Consider the following 16,883-nt stretch of genomic DNA (forward strand, 5'->3'; position numbering starts at 1 on the left):
CAGCATAGTAAGTAACCTGATTGATAAAACATCTAAACCATTTGCCATGGCTTGTTCTGTAAAGTGTGTCCCGAACCACTGATTCTCTCCACGTTTCCATTATTCACCACTGATTTGGTTAAAGATCGCTTTTCAGAGAGAAGTTTATAGAAGTGGCAAAAAAAAACATGTAGATTTATATAAACCAATATAAATATTATATACATATATCTTTAAAATTAGTGATAAGAGACACTTTGGTCGCAGATCAGAGAGGAAATAAGTAAATAGAAAAGTTGAAAACCTAAAACTCATGCTATTCTTATTACTTTATTTTCTCATAATTATTTTTTGATGTTTCCCTTTACTGTAAGCACTAGATGAGGAGCCAGGAAGCCAGGATTCTAGACCCAGCCATATCACTTTCTACACATTGCCTCATCTCAGACAGATTCCTTTACTTCTCTAGCCCTTGGTTTCCTGATCTCTAAAATGAAAGGATTTTCAAATAGGTTCCGCAGGATATAGCAGAGATGCTTCAAGGGCCACTCTCAAAGATGAAGAGAGGCCTCCTGCCAACCTTTCCCCTTCAGACAGAGCAGCTTCGCTTTTATTTGTATTATAAGTTGGGGCTGTTACAAGATTTTTTTTTTTTTTTCACAAAAGGATTCTGTCACTTTTTAAAAGTTTGAAAATCACTGAACTAAATGTTCCATAAGGGCCTATCCAGCTCAGAAAACCATTTTCATAGCTGTAGAATGGGGATAACAATAGTTCCTTCTCTTAGGTTTCTGAGGGGTAAACAAGAGATAACATGTAGAACAGGGCATAGAAAGTAGGAAGCATTCAGTGTGTTAGCCGTTAGTCTCTGCCACCCCTTCCCCCAGCAGGTCCCATACAACTAAGACTGCATTTCTGTATACTTCAGAGTATGAAATGATGGCCTGAAAAATTGCCTGATCCATCTGCTTTATATCAACAACACCATAAAAATGTCTTGGGCATGTTCTCTGTGAATTTTTAATATAGTTTATTTCTAGTTTTTGTACTTTGCCTTTTTCTCTCACAATTGAGTTTTCTTCTTTCATATCAGATTTTTAAAATAATTATGATAATGCATTTTTGAAAGTTAATGTGTTGGTGTGTTCCAGACTTGTCAGCTCGTGGGAAAGTGACATCAGTGTCCACCCGCTAACCCTGCCCTCTGCAACCTGCTTGGAGCTGCTGTTGATATTATCAAAGAGTAATGCCAATCTGCCTTCATCCCTTCGCCATATGAATTCCTTTCAGGTGAGCAATGGCTTCTTTTCTAGGCTGTGATTTCTCAGTTTTACTTGGAATTATTTTTCAAGGATCCTCTCTTTCACAGGAGATAGCCCATGGAATTCCCCAGTTTCAAATCATAACAAGCATAATGCATGTGTTGCTTTGTCTATCTGTTTTTTGTTTGTTTGTTTGTTTTTGGAGGCAGAGACTCTCTCTGTTGCCCAGGCTGGAGTGAAGTGGTGTAATCTCGGCTCACTGCAGCCTCTGCCTCCCAGGTTTAAGCAATTCTCATACCTCAGCCTCCTGAGTAGCTGGGACTACAGGTGCATGCCACTGCACCTGGCTAAATTTTTGTATTTTTAGTAGAGACAGGGTTTCACTGTGTTGCCCAGGCTGGTCTGGAACTCCTGAGCTCAGGCAATCCGCATGCCTCAGCCTCCCAAAGTGCTGGGATTACTGGCGTGAGCCACCGCATCCGGCCTTTGTCTATCTCTTTTTAAATAAATGAACAAACAGATGCTCAGAATTGACTAGGTAATTGTCTAGTTGTGGCAGAACTCACAGCTCTGTAACTCCAGGCTTTGTTCTCCAGCTCCCATCTTGCCTCTGGGAAATGGCAAGAAGATCTGGTAGACACTTGTGAATGCCACCTCCCTTCTCCCAAGTTTGCAGGAGACCCGGGAATCTTAACCATTATTAGTGGCTTTGCTGCTGTTAGCCTGAAGTCAAATTGCCAAGTGGATGTTTAACAGGATTGGTCTATTTAACAGGGTTCTACTTTCTGAGCCATTTCCCTCTCTCTCCTTAGCCCTCCCTTATCACATCCCTACTGCCCTTGATATTTATCTGTTCTCCTAGTCTAACTCAGTTCTGCAAATGTAGACTGGCCAGCAAGATGACCAGCAGGAAGACCCCTCCACCTCCCTCACAGTCAGCTAATTGTCAAATGAGTGTCCAGTGAGAATTAAATGTTAACTTGCAGCTTAAGTTGTGGCCCTATCACTACTATATGTAATTGCACATATCTGCGACTCTTGACAATGGGAAAATATGAGCCCTCGGATGCTGGTTGGAATACAACATACGTTGCTGAGAAATAAATAAACATGGGTTGTTTCTACTTCTGAAGGGTTGTTAATGTATCCTAAGAAAACTTCAGGAGCATTGTATATTGCTTAGTACCTCTGTTATGTGGTAAAACAAGATGCGGATTTTCCTATGAATCATATCTCAAGAAATGGAGAGAAAAAAACTGCTCCAATCTTATTTACATTCCTCTCCTCTTGGAAATCTGTTACATGGATTGTCTCTGTGATGCTCTTCCTCTTTCCGAGCCTCAGGCACTCATAGAGTACAGTCTTTGGTCTTAGCATGCCTATTTATATTTGCTGCCCGTTGGTCAACTCCAATCCTGGTGTCTCAAAGGACCTTAAAGAACATCTTCTCATTTTGTAGGAGAGGAAATTGAGATCTGGAGCAATGGATTGAGTTGGCCGGGAAACACTCAGTGGGTCAGAGACCAAACTGGACTCACTCACCAGGGTTACTCCATCTGCCACCAACTGCCCACTAAGGTCCTAGGGGTGGAGTGAATGTGAGTGCTGGGTGGAGGCAGGTTATTAGATCTGCCTTGGAATGTCCACAGCCTCCCCTTATTTTGCAGTAGTTTGTATTTATTTGCAGTAGTTTGTATTTATTTTGTTTATTCATATATTGCCTTAAACCAGATATGATTTAAAATTCCGTATATCCATATTTCTTTAACTTCTGCTCATGGGATTGAATAATGCCAAAGTTTGTATATTCCCACAAACGTTCATGGAGGGAGAGACAAGAAACTTAACAGTGGTTATCTTTGAGAAGTGAAGCTGAAAACAATAATTCTTTATTTCACTCCTTCCCACGTGTACTGTTTGAAATTTGCATGCCATGGGTGAGTGGGCAGCAAGAGAAATGACTCTGATTTAAAGGATTTTACGGCATACTGGGGGAAATAGGACAGTCATCCATGTATGATTTAACTTGAGAATAATCTTATTACAAAGTAGCCTCAACACAAGTCTTAAAGAAATTAAAGGTAAAAGAGTAATCTAAACCAAATATGGGAGGTTTGAGAGGAAGACCAATCTATATTTCTTCCCTGTGAGACCCAGGAGGCCTTGCCCCCTTTAAGGATGTCATCTCAATCTCATGGAAACACAGGTGCATGAAGCCTGGCCTGCAATTGGTGGCATTAGTGTGGTCTTAGCACCTTTAATTAGAGGAGTTCTTAGAGTGGTCTGAATGTTAATTACTCAATGCCCTTTTCTATTGGTGATTGTACTTCATGTGGTTTTAGTCCCTTTTCTGAATATTATTGTCAGAAACACACAATGCTTTTCCAGTGTCACAGATACAGAGAAACTTGGCAGAATCTTATGAGCTGGTTTGGTCCCTGCTGTCACCCCTGGAAAGATGTATTCTTTTTTTATTATTATTATTATAATACTTTAAGTTTTAGGGTACATGTGCACAATGTGCAGGTTTGTTATATATGTATCCATGTGCCATGTTGTTTTGCTGCACCCATTAACTCGTCATTTAGCATTAGGTATATCTCCTAATGCTGTCCCTCCCCCCTCCCCCCACCCCACAACAGTCCCCGGAGTGTGATGTTCCCCTTCCTGTGTCCATGTGTACTCATTGTTCAATTCCCACCTATGAGTGAGAACATGAGGTGTTTGGTTTTTTGTCCTTGTGATAGTTTACTGAGAATGATGGTTTCCAGTTTCATCCATGTCCCTACAAAGGACATGAACTCATCATTTTTTATGGCTGCATAGTATTCCATGGTGTATATGTGCCACATTTTCTTAATCCATTCTATCATTGTTGGACATTTGGGTTGGTTCCAACTCTTTGCTATTGTGAATAGTGCCACAATAAACATACGTGTGCACGTGTCTTTATAGCAGCATGATTTATAGTCCTTTGGGTATATACCCAGTAATGGGATGGCTGGGTCAAATGGTATTTCTAGTTCTAGATCCCTGAGGAATCGCCACACTGACTTCCACAATGGTTGAACTAGTTTACAGTCCCACCAACAGTGTAAAAGTGTTCCTATTTCTCCACATCCTCTCCAGCCTGACTTCAAAGTATACTACAAGGCTACAGTAACCAAAACAGCATGGTACTGGTACCACAACAGAGACATAGACCAATGGAACAGAACAGAGCCCTCAGAAATAATGCCGCATATCTACAGCTATCTGATCTTTGACAAACCTGACAAAAACAAGCAATGGGAAAAGGATTCCCTATTTAATAAATGGTGCTGGGAAAACTGGCTAGCCATATGTAGAAAGCTGAAACTGGATCCCTTCCTTACACCTTATACAAAAATTAATTCAAGATGGATTAAAGACTTACATGTTAGACCTAAAACCATAAAAACCCTAGAAGAAAACCTAGGCAATACCATTCAAGACATAGGCATGGGCAAGGACTTCATGTCTAAAACACCAAAAGCAATGGCAACAAAAGCCAAAATTGACAAATGGGATCTCATTAAACTAAAGAGCTTTGCACAGCAAAAGAAACCACCATCAGAGTGAACAGGCAACCTACAAAATGGGAGAAAATTTTCACAGCCTACTCATCTGACAAAGGGCTAATATCCAGAATCTACAGTGAACTCAAACAAATTTACTAGAAAAAAACAAACAACCCCATCAAAAAGTGGGCAAAGGACATGAACAGACACTTCTCAAAAGAAGACATTTATGCAGCCAAAAAAATGCTCATCATCACTGGCCATCAGAGAAAATCAAATCATAACCACAATGAGATACCATCTCATACCAGTTAGAATGGCGATCATTAAAAAGTCAGGAAACAACAGTTGCTGGAAAGATGTATTCTTATAAGGAACATACAGGAATCATCTTCCCTATCCAGGTCTTCACTCCAAGATGAAGGATCAGTGAAAATGGGAAAGTGTGTGTCAGCATTAGAAAGAGATGCTCTGCTTTTTCATCTTTGTACCACCCACTTCATCATGTATTATAATGGCAAGGAATGGGGCTTCTAATTTTGCCTGTGTTTAGGATTTTTTTTTAATTGGAAACTCACTTTCATGCACATTTTTTAAGAGCTGTATTGGCAAGAGCTATAAAATAGCAGAATGACACTTGTTAAAGTTATCTTTACATTTCCAATTCTCTTTTCTGGCTGAGTCACTGTGAGCAGTGCTTCTTTTTCTGTAAAGCTGTCATTTTAGGACTCACTTGGTGCTCCTGCTTGAGCTGTTATCACTGTTGAATCTCAAAAAGAAGAGTTTATCTTATTAATTAAAACAACATTATATGAAATTCTAACTTCTTAAATTACACTGTAACATTTCTCTCAGGCCAACAGGGACCTCTTCTGGTGTTTTTGTTATAAATATAGCTTCCACTCTGTTATAGTACCTTACTATTTCTAATGCGATTATAAGCCAACAAAATGTAGGATTTGATTGATATTCACTGACATATTGCTAAGCATATACTAAGTTGTTGCAGTGGCCCCAAGAAGATGGGTGGACTTACCATTCCTTATCATGTCGCTTCCTGCTTAAAATTCTTCCATGGCATCCTGTTACAATGAAAATAAAATCCAAACTCCTTATCTTGGCCAACAAGGCTGGGGAACATCTTGGCCCTGCCTCCCTTTCTGACCTCATCTCCGGCTTTCTCACTGTCACTCTGCTCCAGGCACACTGGACCTATCTCCCTGTCCTTATCACGAGCTGGTTCTGGCTGTAGGACCTGTGGACTGGCTGTTTTCTCTGCTACTGGGAGAATACTCTGCACCAGGTCTTTGCATGGCCAGCTGCTTCTTGTCGTTCAGGTCTCAGTTCAGGTATCCCGTCTGAGGAGAGGCTCAACCTGACCCCCCTTCTTCACATCACCATTACTCTGTAACCTTACCTTGTTTAATTTTCTTCATATCACTTTCCACTGTTTGATCTTGTTCATTTATTTGTTCGTCTTTTTCCTCTACTAAAATATGTGTTGACTGAATGAATGGGGGAATGTCTGTTTTTGTTCAATATTGTGCCAACAGAACTTAGTATAGTGCCTGGATGTAGGAAGAAGTTAATAAATATTGGATGGCTGGCCAGATGGCTGGATGGGTGGATGAAGGCACAGTTAAAATACAGATGGACATAGCCATGTGACATTCTAGAAATCTAAAAGACTGAGCTGGGTTACACAGAGGTATGTACAGTATACACTCAAGGCAGAAGCAGCAGCCCTTTCTCTGCTGAGGCAGTGCTAGACTCAACAGATAAGGTCTGGATTTAAGATATGTCAACAAAGTTGAGCACAGATGGGTATCCACATTGAAACTGCAACCTGGTGTTTTGTACAAATGAGAAAAACTCAAAGAAGAGTTCAGCCCTTAGAAAGAGCTGGCAAGATTCAGATAAGCAAAGTGATCAATATATAGGATGGGACTCTCTGGGTACTGGAGACCACAGTACCACCGTAGGGAATATGGGAATGATGCCCAAGCTTTTGTGCCAGAAACCAAGGCAGTAGGCATTAGAGGTGCAGAGGTATCCTCTGGAGGAGGCAAGTTGCAGCCTGTTGACGTCATTGCCATTGCTAGTTTATTTCACTCTGTGTGCTTCAGAACTCTGGGGTTAGGTGGCACAAGGCCATTTCTATACCCATCTTGATAGGCAGCAACCAGCTCTTAACCTGAAGTCCTTCCTGCAGTGGCAGCTTTAAATATAGGTAAGATGTCTGGAAGGTAGAACCTTAAAAGCAATCAGGTTGGAACCAGGACTGGGCAAGAGCTGCTGGTTTTAATAGCAACTATGTATTTTTCCTAGAATCCTGGCCTATTGGAGCTAGAAGGAATAACTAGTCTAATAATCTTATTTTTACAGATAAGGAAACACATACCCAAGAAGGTTAAGTTGATATTGGAGACTGAAATTCTGATTTCTTAGTCGTGCTTTTTGTGCTACAGAGAGTATGTTGACTTCTCTTTGGGTAGAGAGGGGGTTTTTCTATACTTAGCATTTCTCTGGCCAAAGTAGCTCACACCTGCAATACCAGCACTTTGGGGGCTGAAGCAGGAGGATCACTTGAGCCTAGGAGTTCAGGTCCACCTTGGGCAACATAATGAGACGCCGTCTATGTAAAAAATTAAAAAATTAACAGATGTGCTGGCATATGCCTGTAGCTCCAGCTACTCAGAAGGCTGAAGTAGGAGGATTGCTTGAGCCCTGGAGGTCAATCCTGCAGTGAGCTATGATTGTGCCACTGCACTGCAGCTTGGGTGAGAGTGAGACTCTATCTCAAAAAAAAAAAAATTAGATATTAATAATCAGATAATAATATACATTATAATAGCTAATTTTTTTTAGTTCTTTCTGTTTTCCAGGTACTGTTCTCAATGGTTTGTACTTAGTAGCTCATTTCATTTTCATGACACCTCCATGAGGAAGGTATATTATTATTTCCATTTTACAGGTGCAGAAACTGAGCACAGGTGCACAAGGTGCCCAAGCTCACACAGCTAATAAGTAGAGGAGCATGAGGTACAAGGCCTGGCTCCAGGACCCCTATTCTTAACCACTAAATAATGTTAACCTCTTTTAATAAGGTTGGTTAAAGAAAGTTTGATGTTTTTAAGTGGCATGACTTGTCAGCCCCTTGCATGTGCTTAAGGGGTAGTGTGATCCCCTTAGTTGAGGAATATAGTAAACATTATTTCCCAAATGTACTTGATAGCAGGGAGACTTTTTCTAGGGGCATCTTATGGGATTAATATTTGCAGAACACAAATGGGGAGACACTGTTCTATCTGTAAAGACCCTTATGTACATTCTTAGTGGCAGCCTTCCTTACCTCCACAAGAAGTGGTGCTGCAGTTTTAGAGGCTGATTGTCAGGAGGATACCATCTCTTTCTTTTGAGACTAGATGGTTGTCCTTTTGGTCAGGGCCTCTTTGGTCAGAATGGCACAGTAGGAACAAGATCTGCCTTTGGCATTCCTTGGTACACACTGAATCAAGCCTGAGGCCCAGAAGTCCCCTGGCCGAGCATTGCTTTCCCACCCTGTAGCTGTTCCCAGTTCTATTTCAACTGGCACTCATCCACTCTGTACACTGCATACCAAAGTAGTAACATGGCAAAGGGTTCTGCTGGTAGATTAAGCCCTCTGGCTAAACTCTGCCTCTTCCCTAACTTAAGGATTGACTCCCACTGAGAATGCTCCAGAAGAGTCTTCCTTGGAAAATATACCCAACTAGGATACGGAAGGAGTATTTCATAGCCCTGGTCCCTGAGTGGAGGAAACCCTTCCTGTGTGTTCCCACATCTTACCTCATTAATTCCAGCTCCAACCAGCTGCTCCAGGCTATCTAAATGGTATGGATAGAGTTTTTAAGGGCATAGAGCCCCAGGTTAATGACAGAATTCTAAACAATTTTAGATGTTTTCACAAACACTTGCCTTTTTCAGATCCTTACAATTCCCATTTTACTTTTAATTTTTATGGGTACATAGTAGGTATATATATTTATGGGTTACATGAGATATTTTGATACAGGCATACAATGCATAACAAGCACATCAGGGTAAATGTGGCATCTATCACCTCAAGCATTTATGCTTTGTGTTACAAACAATCCACTTATACTTTTTTAGTTATTTTTAAATGTATAATTAAATTACTCATTACTATAGTCATCCTGTTGTGCTAGCAAATATTAGATCTTATTTATTCTTTGTTTTTTTTTTATCCATTAGTCATCCCCACTTCCCCCATCCCTCCACTACTCTTCCCAGCCTTTGGTAACCATCTTTCTACTCTCTATCTCCATGAATTCAGTTGTTTTAATGTTTAGATCCCACAAATAAGTGAGAACATGCAAAGTTTGTCTTTCTGTGCCTGGCTTATTTCACTTAACATAATGACCTCCAGTTCCATCCATGTTGTTGCAGATGACAAGATCTCATTGAGTTGTATGGCTGACAAGTATTCCATTGTGTATATGTACCACATTTTCTTTATTCATTCATCTGTTGATGGACACTTACGTTGCTTCTAAATCTTGGCTCTTGTAAATAGTTTTGCAATAAACATGGGAGTGCAGATATCTCTTTGATATACTGATTTCCTTTCTTTTGGGTACCTACCTAGGAGTGGGATTGCTGGATTGTGTGGTAGGTCTTGAACTCCTGACCTCAAGTGATCCGCCTGCCTCGGCCTCCCAAAGTGCTGGGATTACAGCTGTAAGCCACTGTGCCCAGCCGGTAGTTCTATTTTTTTGTTTTTTGGGGAACCTCCAAACTGTTCTTCATACTGGTTGTACTAATTTACATTCCCACCAACAGTGTATGAGAGTTCCCTTTTCTCCACATCCTTACCAGCATTTGTTAGCCTTTCTTTTGGATAAAAGCCAATTTAACTGGTGTGAGATGATATCCCATTATAGTTTTGATTTGCATTTCTCTGATGATCAATGATGTTAAGCACCTTTTCATATACTTGTTTGCCAATTGTGTATATTCTTTTGAGAAATGTCTATTCATATCTTTTGCCCATTCTTTAATCAGTTGATTAGATATTTTCCTATAGAGTTGTTTGAGCTCCATATATATTCTGGTTATTAATCTCTTGTCAGATTGGTAGTGTGCAAATGTATCCTTCCATTCTGTGAGTTGTCTCTTCACTTTGTTGATGGTTTCCTTTTCTATGCAGAAACTTTTAACTTGATATGATCTCATTTGTCCCATTTTACTTTAGTTGCCTGTGCTTGTGGGATATTACTCAAGAAATCTTTGCCCAATTCGATGTCCTAGAGAGTTTCCCCAATGTTTTCTTACAGTAATTTTATAGTTTGAGGTCTTAGATTTAAGTATTTAATCAATTTTTATTTGATTTTTGTATATGGCTGAGATACGGGTCTAGTTTCATTCTTCTGCATATGGATATCCAGTTTTCTCAGAACCATTTATTGAAGAGACTGTCCTTCCCTCACTGTATGTTCTTGGCACTTTTGTAAAAAATGAGTTCACTGTAGATGTCTGGATTTGTTTCTGGGTTCTCTATTCTATTCCATTGGTCTGTGTGTCTGGTTTTATGCCAGTAATGTGCTGTTTTGGTTATTATGGCTTTGTAGTATAATTTGAGGTGAGGTAATGTGATTCCTCCAGTTTTGTTCTTTTTACTTAGGATGGCCTTGGCTATTGTGGGTCTTTTATGGTTCCATATAACTTTTAAGATTTTTTTTTCTATTTCTGTGAAGAATGTCATTGTTTAGGTAGTGATTGCATTGCATCTGTAGATTGCTTTGAGTAGTGTGGACATTTTAACAATATTGATTGTTCCAGTCCATGAACATGGAATATCTTTCCATTTTTTTGTGTCTTCTTCAATTTCTTGCATCAATGTTTTATAGTTTTCATTGTAGAGATCTTATATTTCCTCAGTTAAGTAAATTCCTAGTGATTTTACTCTGTAGCTATTGTAAATGGGATTACTTTTTAATTTATTTTTCAAATTGTTCTCTGTTGGCATATGGAAATCCTAGTGATTTTTGTATATTCATTTTGTCCCCTGCAACTTTACTGAATTTGTTTATCAATTCTAATAGTTTTTCATTGAAGTCTTTAGGTTTTTCTAAATATAAGATCATATCATCTGCCAACAAGGATAATTTGATTTATTCCTTTCCAGTTTAGATGCCCTTTATTTCTTTCTCTTGTCTGATTGCTGTAGCTAGGACTTCCGGTACTATGTTGAATAACAGTGGCAGTGGGCATCCTTGTCATGTTTCAGATCCTAGAGGAAAGAGTTTTAGTTTTTCCCCATGCAGTATGACACGAGCTATGGGTCTATCATATATGGCTTTTTTTATGTTGAGGTATGTTCCTTCTGTACCCAGTTTTGTAATGGTTTTTATCATGAAGTGATGTTGAATTTTTCCAGATGCATTTTTAGCACCACCATCAATTGAAATGTTTATGTGGTTTTTGGCCTTCATTCTGTTGATATGATATATCACACTGAGTGATTTGTATATTTTCAATCATCCTTGTATCCTTGTGATAAATCCTACTTGGCCATGAAGGAATATCTTTTTAATGTGTTATTGAATTCAGTTTGCTAGTATTTTATTGATGATTCTAAATCAATATTCTTTAGAGATAATTGGCTTGTAGTTTTCTTTTTTTAATGTGTCTTTGTCTAGTTTTGGTATCAAGGTAATACTTCTGGCCTCCTATAATGAGTTTGGAGGTATTCCATTCTCTATTTTCCAGAATAGTTTGAGTAGAAGTGGTATTAGTTCTTCTTTAAATGTTTGGTAGAATTCGGCAGTGAAGCCATCAGGTCCTGGGCTTTTCTTTAGTGGGGAACTTTTTATTATGGCTTCAATCTCATTTGGTCTGTTCAGGATTTTTTCATGGTTCAGTTTTGGTACATGGTATATGTCTATGAATTTATTCATTTCTTCTAGATTTTCCTATTTATTGGCATATAGCTGCTCATAGTAGCCACTAATGATCCTGTGAGTTTCTGCAGTATCAGTTGTAATTTCTCCTTTTTCATCTCTGATTTTATTTATTTTATTTATTTATTCTCTCATGTTTTCTTAGTTATTCTGGCTAAAGATTTGTCAATTTTGTTTGCCTCTTCAAAAAAACCAACATTTTGTTTCATCGATCTTTTGTATTGTTTTCTTCACTTCAATTTCATTTATCTCTGTTCTGATCTTTACTATTTCTTTTCTTCTGCTAATTTTAAGTTTGGTTTGCTCTTGCTTTCCTAGTTCTTTAAGATGAATCATTAGGTTGTTTATTGAAGGTTTTTCTTCTGTTTTGATGTAGGCACTTATAGTTATAAACTTCCCTTCTAGAACTACTTTTGCTGTATTCCATAGGTTTTGATACGTGTGTTTCCATTATCATTTGTTTCAAGAAATTTTTCAATGTACTTTTTAATGTCTTCATTGACCCATTGGTCCTTCAGGAGCATATTGTCAATTTCCATGTATTTGTATAGTTTTCAAAATTCTTCTTGTTATTGATTTAAAGTTTTATTCCATTGTGGTCAGAGACGATGCTTGATGTTATTTCAATGTGTTTTGAGTGTGTTAAGACTTATTTTGTGACGTAACATAAGGTCTGTCATTGAGAATGATCTGTGTGCTGAGAAGAATGTGCATTCCTCAGCACCATAAGATAGGGCAAGAAAAATAAAAGAAAAAAAATTAAAAATTAAAAAATATGTATTCTACAACCATTGGATGAAATGTTCTGTAAGTATCTCTTAGGTTTATTTGGTCCATAGTGCAGATTAAGTTTGATGTTTCTTTTTCTGTTTTCTGTCTAGAACATCTGTTGAATGCTGAAAGTGGGGTGTTGAAGTCTCCAGTTATTATTTTATTGGAGTTCATCTCTTTCTTTAATAATATTTTCTTTACATATCTGGGTGCTCCAGTTTTGGGTGCACATATATTTACAATCATTATATCATTTTGCCGAATGGACCCTTTTATCATTATATAATGACCTTCTTTGTCTCATTGTATAGTTTTTGTCTTTAAATCTATTTTGGCTGATGTAAGCCTAGCTACTTTGCTCTTTTTTGGTTTCCATTGACATAAAATATATTTTTCCATCTTTTTATTGGGGAGTTTACTTATATTCAGTGTTGTTATTGATAAGTAAAGACTTACTCCTGCCATTTTGTTATTTGTTTCCTGGTTGTTTTGTGGTCTTCTCTTCCTTCTTCCCTTCCTGTCTTGCTTTTAGTAAAGGTGATTTCCTCTGGTGGTATGATTTAATTTCTTGCTTTTTTATTTTTTCTGTGCCTGTTGTATGATTTTTGATTTGAGGTTACCATGAGGTTTGCAAAAACTATCTTATAATTCATTGTTTTAGGCTGATAACTAAACCCTGCTTGCATAAACAAACAAGCAAAAAGAAAACTAATAAAAACTCTACACTTTAACTTTGTCCCCCACTTTTTAATTAACTTTCTAATTTTATTCTTTTGTTGTTTCTGTTTATATCTTATTGTACTGTCTTTGTCTTGAAAAGTTGCAGTTATTTTTGATTGGTTAATCTTTTAGTCTTTCTACTTAAGAGTAGTTTACATACCACAGTTACAGTGTTACAATAGTCTGTATTTTTCTGTGTACTTATTTTTGCTGGTGAGTTTTGTACCTTCAGATGATGTCTTATTGCTCATGAACATTCTTTTCTTTCTGATTGAAGTACTCTCTTTAGCATTTCTTCAAGGACAGGTCTGGTGTTGAAATTCCTCAGTTTTTGTTTGTCTGGGAAAGTCTTTATTTCTTCTTTGTGTTTGAAGGATATTTTCTCCAGATATAATACTCTAGGGTAAATTTTTTTTCCTTCTGCATTTTAAATAGGTCATGCTACTCTCTCCTGACCTGTAAGGTTTCCACTGAAAAGTCTGCTGCTAGGTGTATTGGAGCTCCATTGTATGTTATTTGTTACTTTTCTGTTGGTGCTTTTAGGCTTCTTTCTTTTTTCTTGACCTTTGGGAGTTTGATTATTAAATGCCTTGAGGTACTCATCTATGGGTTAAATCTGGTTGGTTTTCTATAACCTTCTTGTACTTGGATATTGATATCTTTCTCTAGGTTTGGGAAGTTCTCTGTTATAATCCCTTTGAATATACTTGCTTCACTTATCTCTTTGTCTGCCTCCTCTTTAAGGCCTATAACTCTTAAATTTGCCCCTTGGAGGCTATTTTCTAGATCTCGTATGTGTGCTTAATTCTTTCATTATTCTTTTTGCTTTTATCTCCTCTGACTGTGTATTTTCAAATAGCCCACTAATTCTTCTGCTTAATCAATTCTCCTATTAAGAGACTCTGATTCAATCTTTAGTATGTAAGTTGCATTTTTCGACTCCAGAATTTCTTCTTGATTCTTTTTAATTAGTTCAATCTCTTTGTTAAACTTATCTGATAACATTCTGAATTCCTTCTCTGTGTTATCTTAAATCTCATTGAATTTCCTCAACACGGATATTTTGCATTGTCTGTCTAAAAAGTCACATACCTTTCTTTCTCCACCAGGATTGATCCCTGGTACCTCATTTAGTTTGTTTGGTGAGGTCATGTTTTTCTGGATGGTCTTCATGTTTATTGATGCTTGTCAGTATCTGGGCATGGGTATTGAAAAGTTAGGTATTTATTGTAGTCTTCACATCATGGGCTTGTTTTTACCTGTCCTTCTTGGGAAGGCTTTCCAGGCATTCAAAAGGACTTGGGTGTTGTGATCTAAGTCATATCTGTATTAGGAGACTGAAGCCTAGTAATTGTGTTCTTCTTGGAGACTCATAGACTCATATTGGCATGGTTGTCTTAAATAAGATCCAGAATACTTCTCTGGATTACCTGGCAGACTCTTCTCTTCCCTTACTTTCTCCTAAACAAATGGAGTCAGTCAGTCTCTCTTTCTCCCTCTTTTTCTCTCTCGCTTTCTGTCTGTCTATCTGTCTCTGTGCTGAGCCACCTGGGGCTGAGGTGACACAATCACCCCTGTGGCCACCATCACAAAGACTGCGCTGGGTCAGAACTGAAGCCAGCACAGCCCTGAGTCTCACCCAATGTCCACTGTAACCAATACTTGGCTAACACCTATGTTTGCTCAAGGCCCCAGGGCTCTACTATCAGCAGTTGGTAAAGCCAGCCAGGCTTGTGTTCTTCCCTTCAGGGTGGCAATTTCCTCCAGCCCCTGGGTGGGTGTAGAGATGCCATCTGAGAGCTAGGGGCTAGAGTTAAAAACCTTAGCAGTCTACTTGGTATTCTCTTCTACTGTGGCTTAGCTGGTCCTTGAACCATGAGAAACAGTCCTTCCCACTCTTCCCTCCCCTTTCCAGAGGCAGAAGAGCCTCACTCTATGACCACAACCACCAAAAACCCATAGGGAGTACTGCCAAGCTACCACTGATGTTCATGTAAGGCCCAAGGGCGCTTCAGTCAACTTGTGGTGAATTCTGCCAGACTGGGACTCACCCTTCAGGGAAGTGGGCTCCCCTTTGGCTCAGGACAGATCAAGAAATGCTGTCTAAAAACCAAGTCCTGGACTCAGGGACCCAAAGAACCTGCTTTGTGCTCTACCCCACTGTGACCAAGCTAGTACCTAAAGTGCAAGACAAAGTCCCCTTTACTTTTCCCTTTGCTTTCCTCAAGCAAAAGGAGTTTCTCACCATAGTCATCACAGCTTCAAATGTGTTGTGTCTCAGCTGAAGTCAGCACCTCTTAGAATCTCACCCAAGGCCCACAGCTCACTACCTGGGTATCACTACTGGTTATTCAGGGCCCAGGGGCTCTTTAGTCATCAGGTGATAGGCTTTGCCTGGACTGGGTCCTTCCCTTTACGGCAACAGATTCCCTTCTGGTCCAGGATATGTCTACAAATGTCATCCAGGAGCTAGGGCCTGGAGTGGGGCCTCACAACCCTAATCAGTTCTCTGTCCTACTGTGGCCGAGCTAGTATTCAAGATTCAAAATAAAAATCCTCTTTACTCTTCCCCCTCCTCTCTTCAAGTGGAAGGAAGGGGTCTCTTTTGGAGTTGTGTTGCCTAAAGTTGGGGGAGGGGTGGCATAAGCACTCCCTTAGCTGCCCCAGCTAGTGTCTCAGTAGGTTGCATCACCCCCGAGTCCACTTGCTCCAAGCCCAGCTCAGCATTAAGACTTGCAGTCCCTGTGGTCTAGGTTGCCTTTCAAGTTTTTTTATAGCCCCAGAGCACTTCAGCCCATAGTAACGAAGCTTGACCGAACTCAAGTTCCCACCACTGGGATGGGCAATTCCCCTCTGGCTAGGGTTGATCTGCATGCTCCCTCCTTGTGTGGGCATCAGCTGAGTTCCACTTGGTTTTGCTTTCCACTGTAACCAGGAAGCACTGGGTTTAATGTGAAGTCTCATATTCACTGCACTGTCCTCCTTCAAGAGCACAGAGTTCTCTGAGCTGTGCAGCTGCTGTGGGGGAATGCGGGAGGGGTGGCATTGGCAATTCAAGACTGTTTCCTATTCTTTTCAGTGATATGAAGTTAAAATCAGATACCATGAGTCCTTACCTGATTTTTAGTTCTTTTTTTTGTTTGTTTTTTGTTTTGAGATAGGGTCTTGCTCTGTCACCCAGGCTGTAGTGTAGTGGTGCGATCTCAGCTCACTGCAACTGCCACCTCCTGGGCTCAAGCAATCCTCCCAACTCAGCCTCCTGAGTAGCTGGGACTACAGGTACATGCCACCATGCCCAGCTAATTTTTGTATTTTTAGTGGACACGGGGTTTCACCATGTTGGCCAGGGTGGTCTTGAATTCCTGGGCCCAAGCAATTCTCCCGCCTCAGCCTTCAAAAGTGCTAGGATTATGGGCATGAGCCACTGTGCCCGGCTGAGTTTTGGTTCTTAAGAAGGTGCTTTTTTGTGTGTAGATAGTTGTCACATTTGGTTTCCCTGTCAGGGGGACAGTGGGTCGGGCATTCTATCCCGCCATCTTGCTTCAACCCTCCAAATCAATCTAACTCCGATTTTTAAAAAGTAAGTAAAGGTGAAAAAAGTAAGTAAAGTGGGCAAGTATAATTATTTAACTACCAAAATGTGAGGCTAT

The 16,883-nt window shown here is 39.5% G+C and overlaps 1 protein-coding gene across 7 annotated transcripts in view; it reads left to right on the forward strand.

Moving 5' to 3' along the window:
* Positions 1-16,883, forward strand: part of UBE3D (ubiquitin protein ligase E3D) — a 186,335-nt gene that overhangs the window by 100,213 nt on the left and 69,239 nt on the right. For all 7 annotated transcript variants that reach the window (XR_004026703.1, XR_004026702.1, XM_030798155.1 and 4 more), the window contains one exon: positions 1,131-1,269. Coding sequence is in view for 5 of the 7 variants with exons in the window: in XM_030798155.1 (XP_030654015.1) it covers positions 1,131-1,269 (139 nt within the window). In the remaining 2 variants the exon portion in view is untranslated. The remainder of the gene's footprint in view (positions 1-1,130; positions 1,270-16,883) is intronic.

The sequence above is a fragment of the Nomascus leucogenys genome, chromosome 18 (assembly GCF_006542625.1).
Source record: "Nomascus leucogenys isolate Asia chromosome 18, Asia_NLE_v1, whole genome shotgun sequence".
NCBI lineage: Eukaryota > Metazoa > Chordata > Mammalia > Primates > Hylobatidae > Nomascus > Nomascus leucogenys.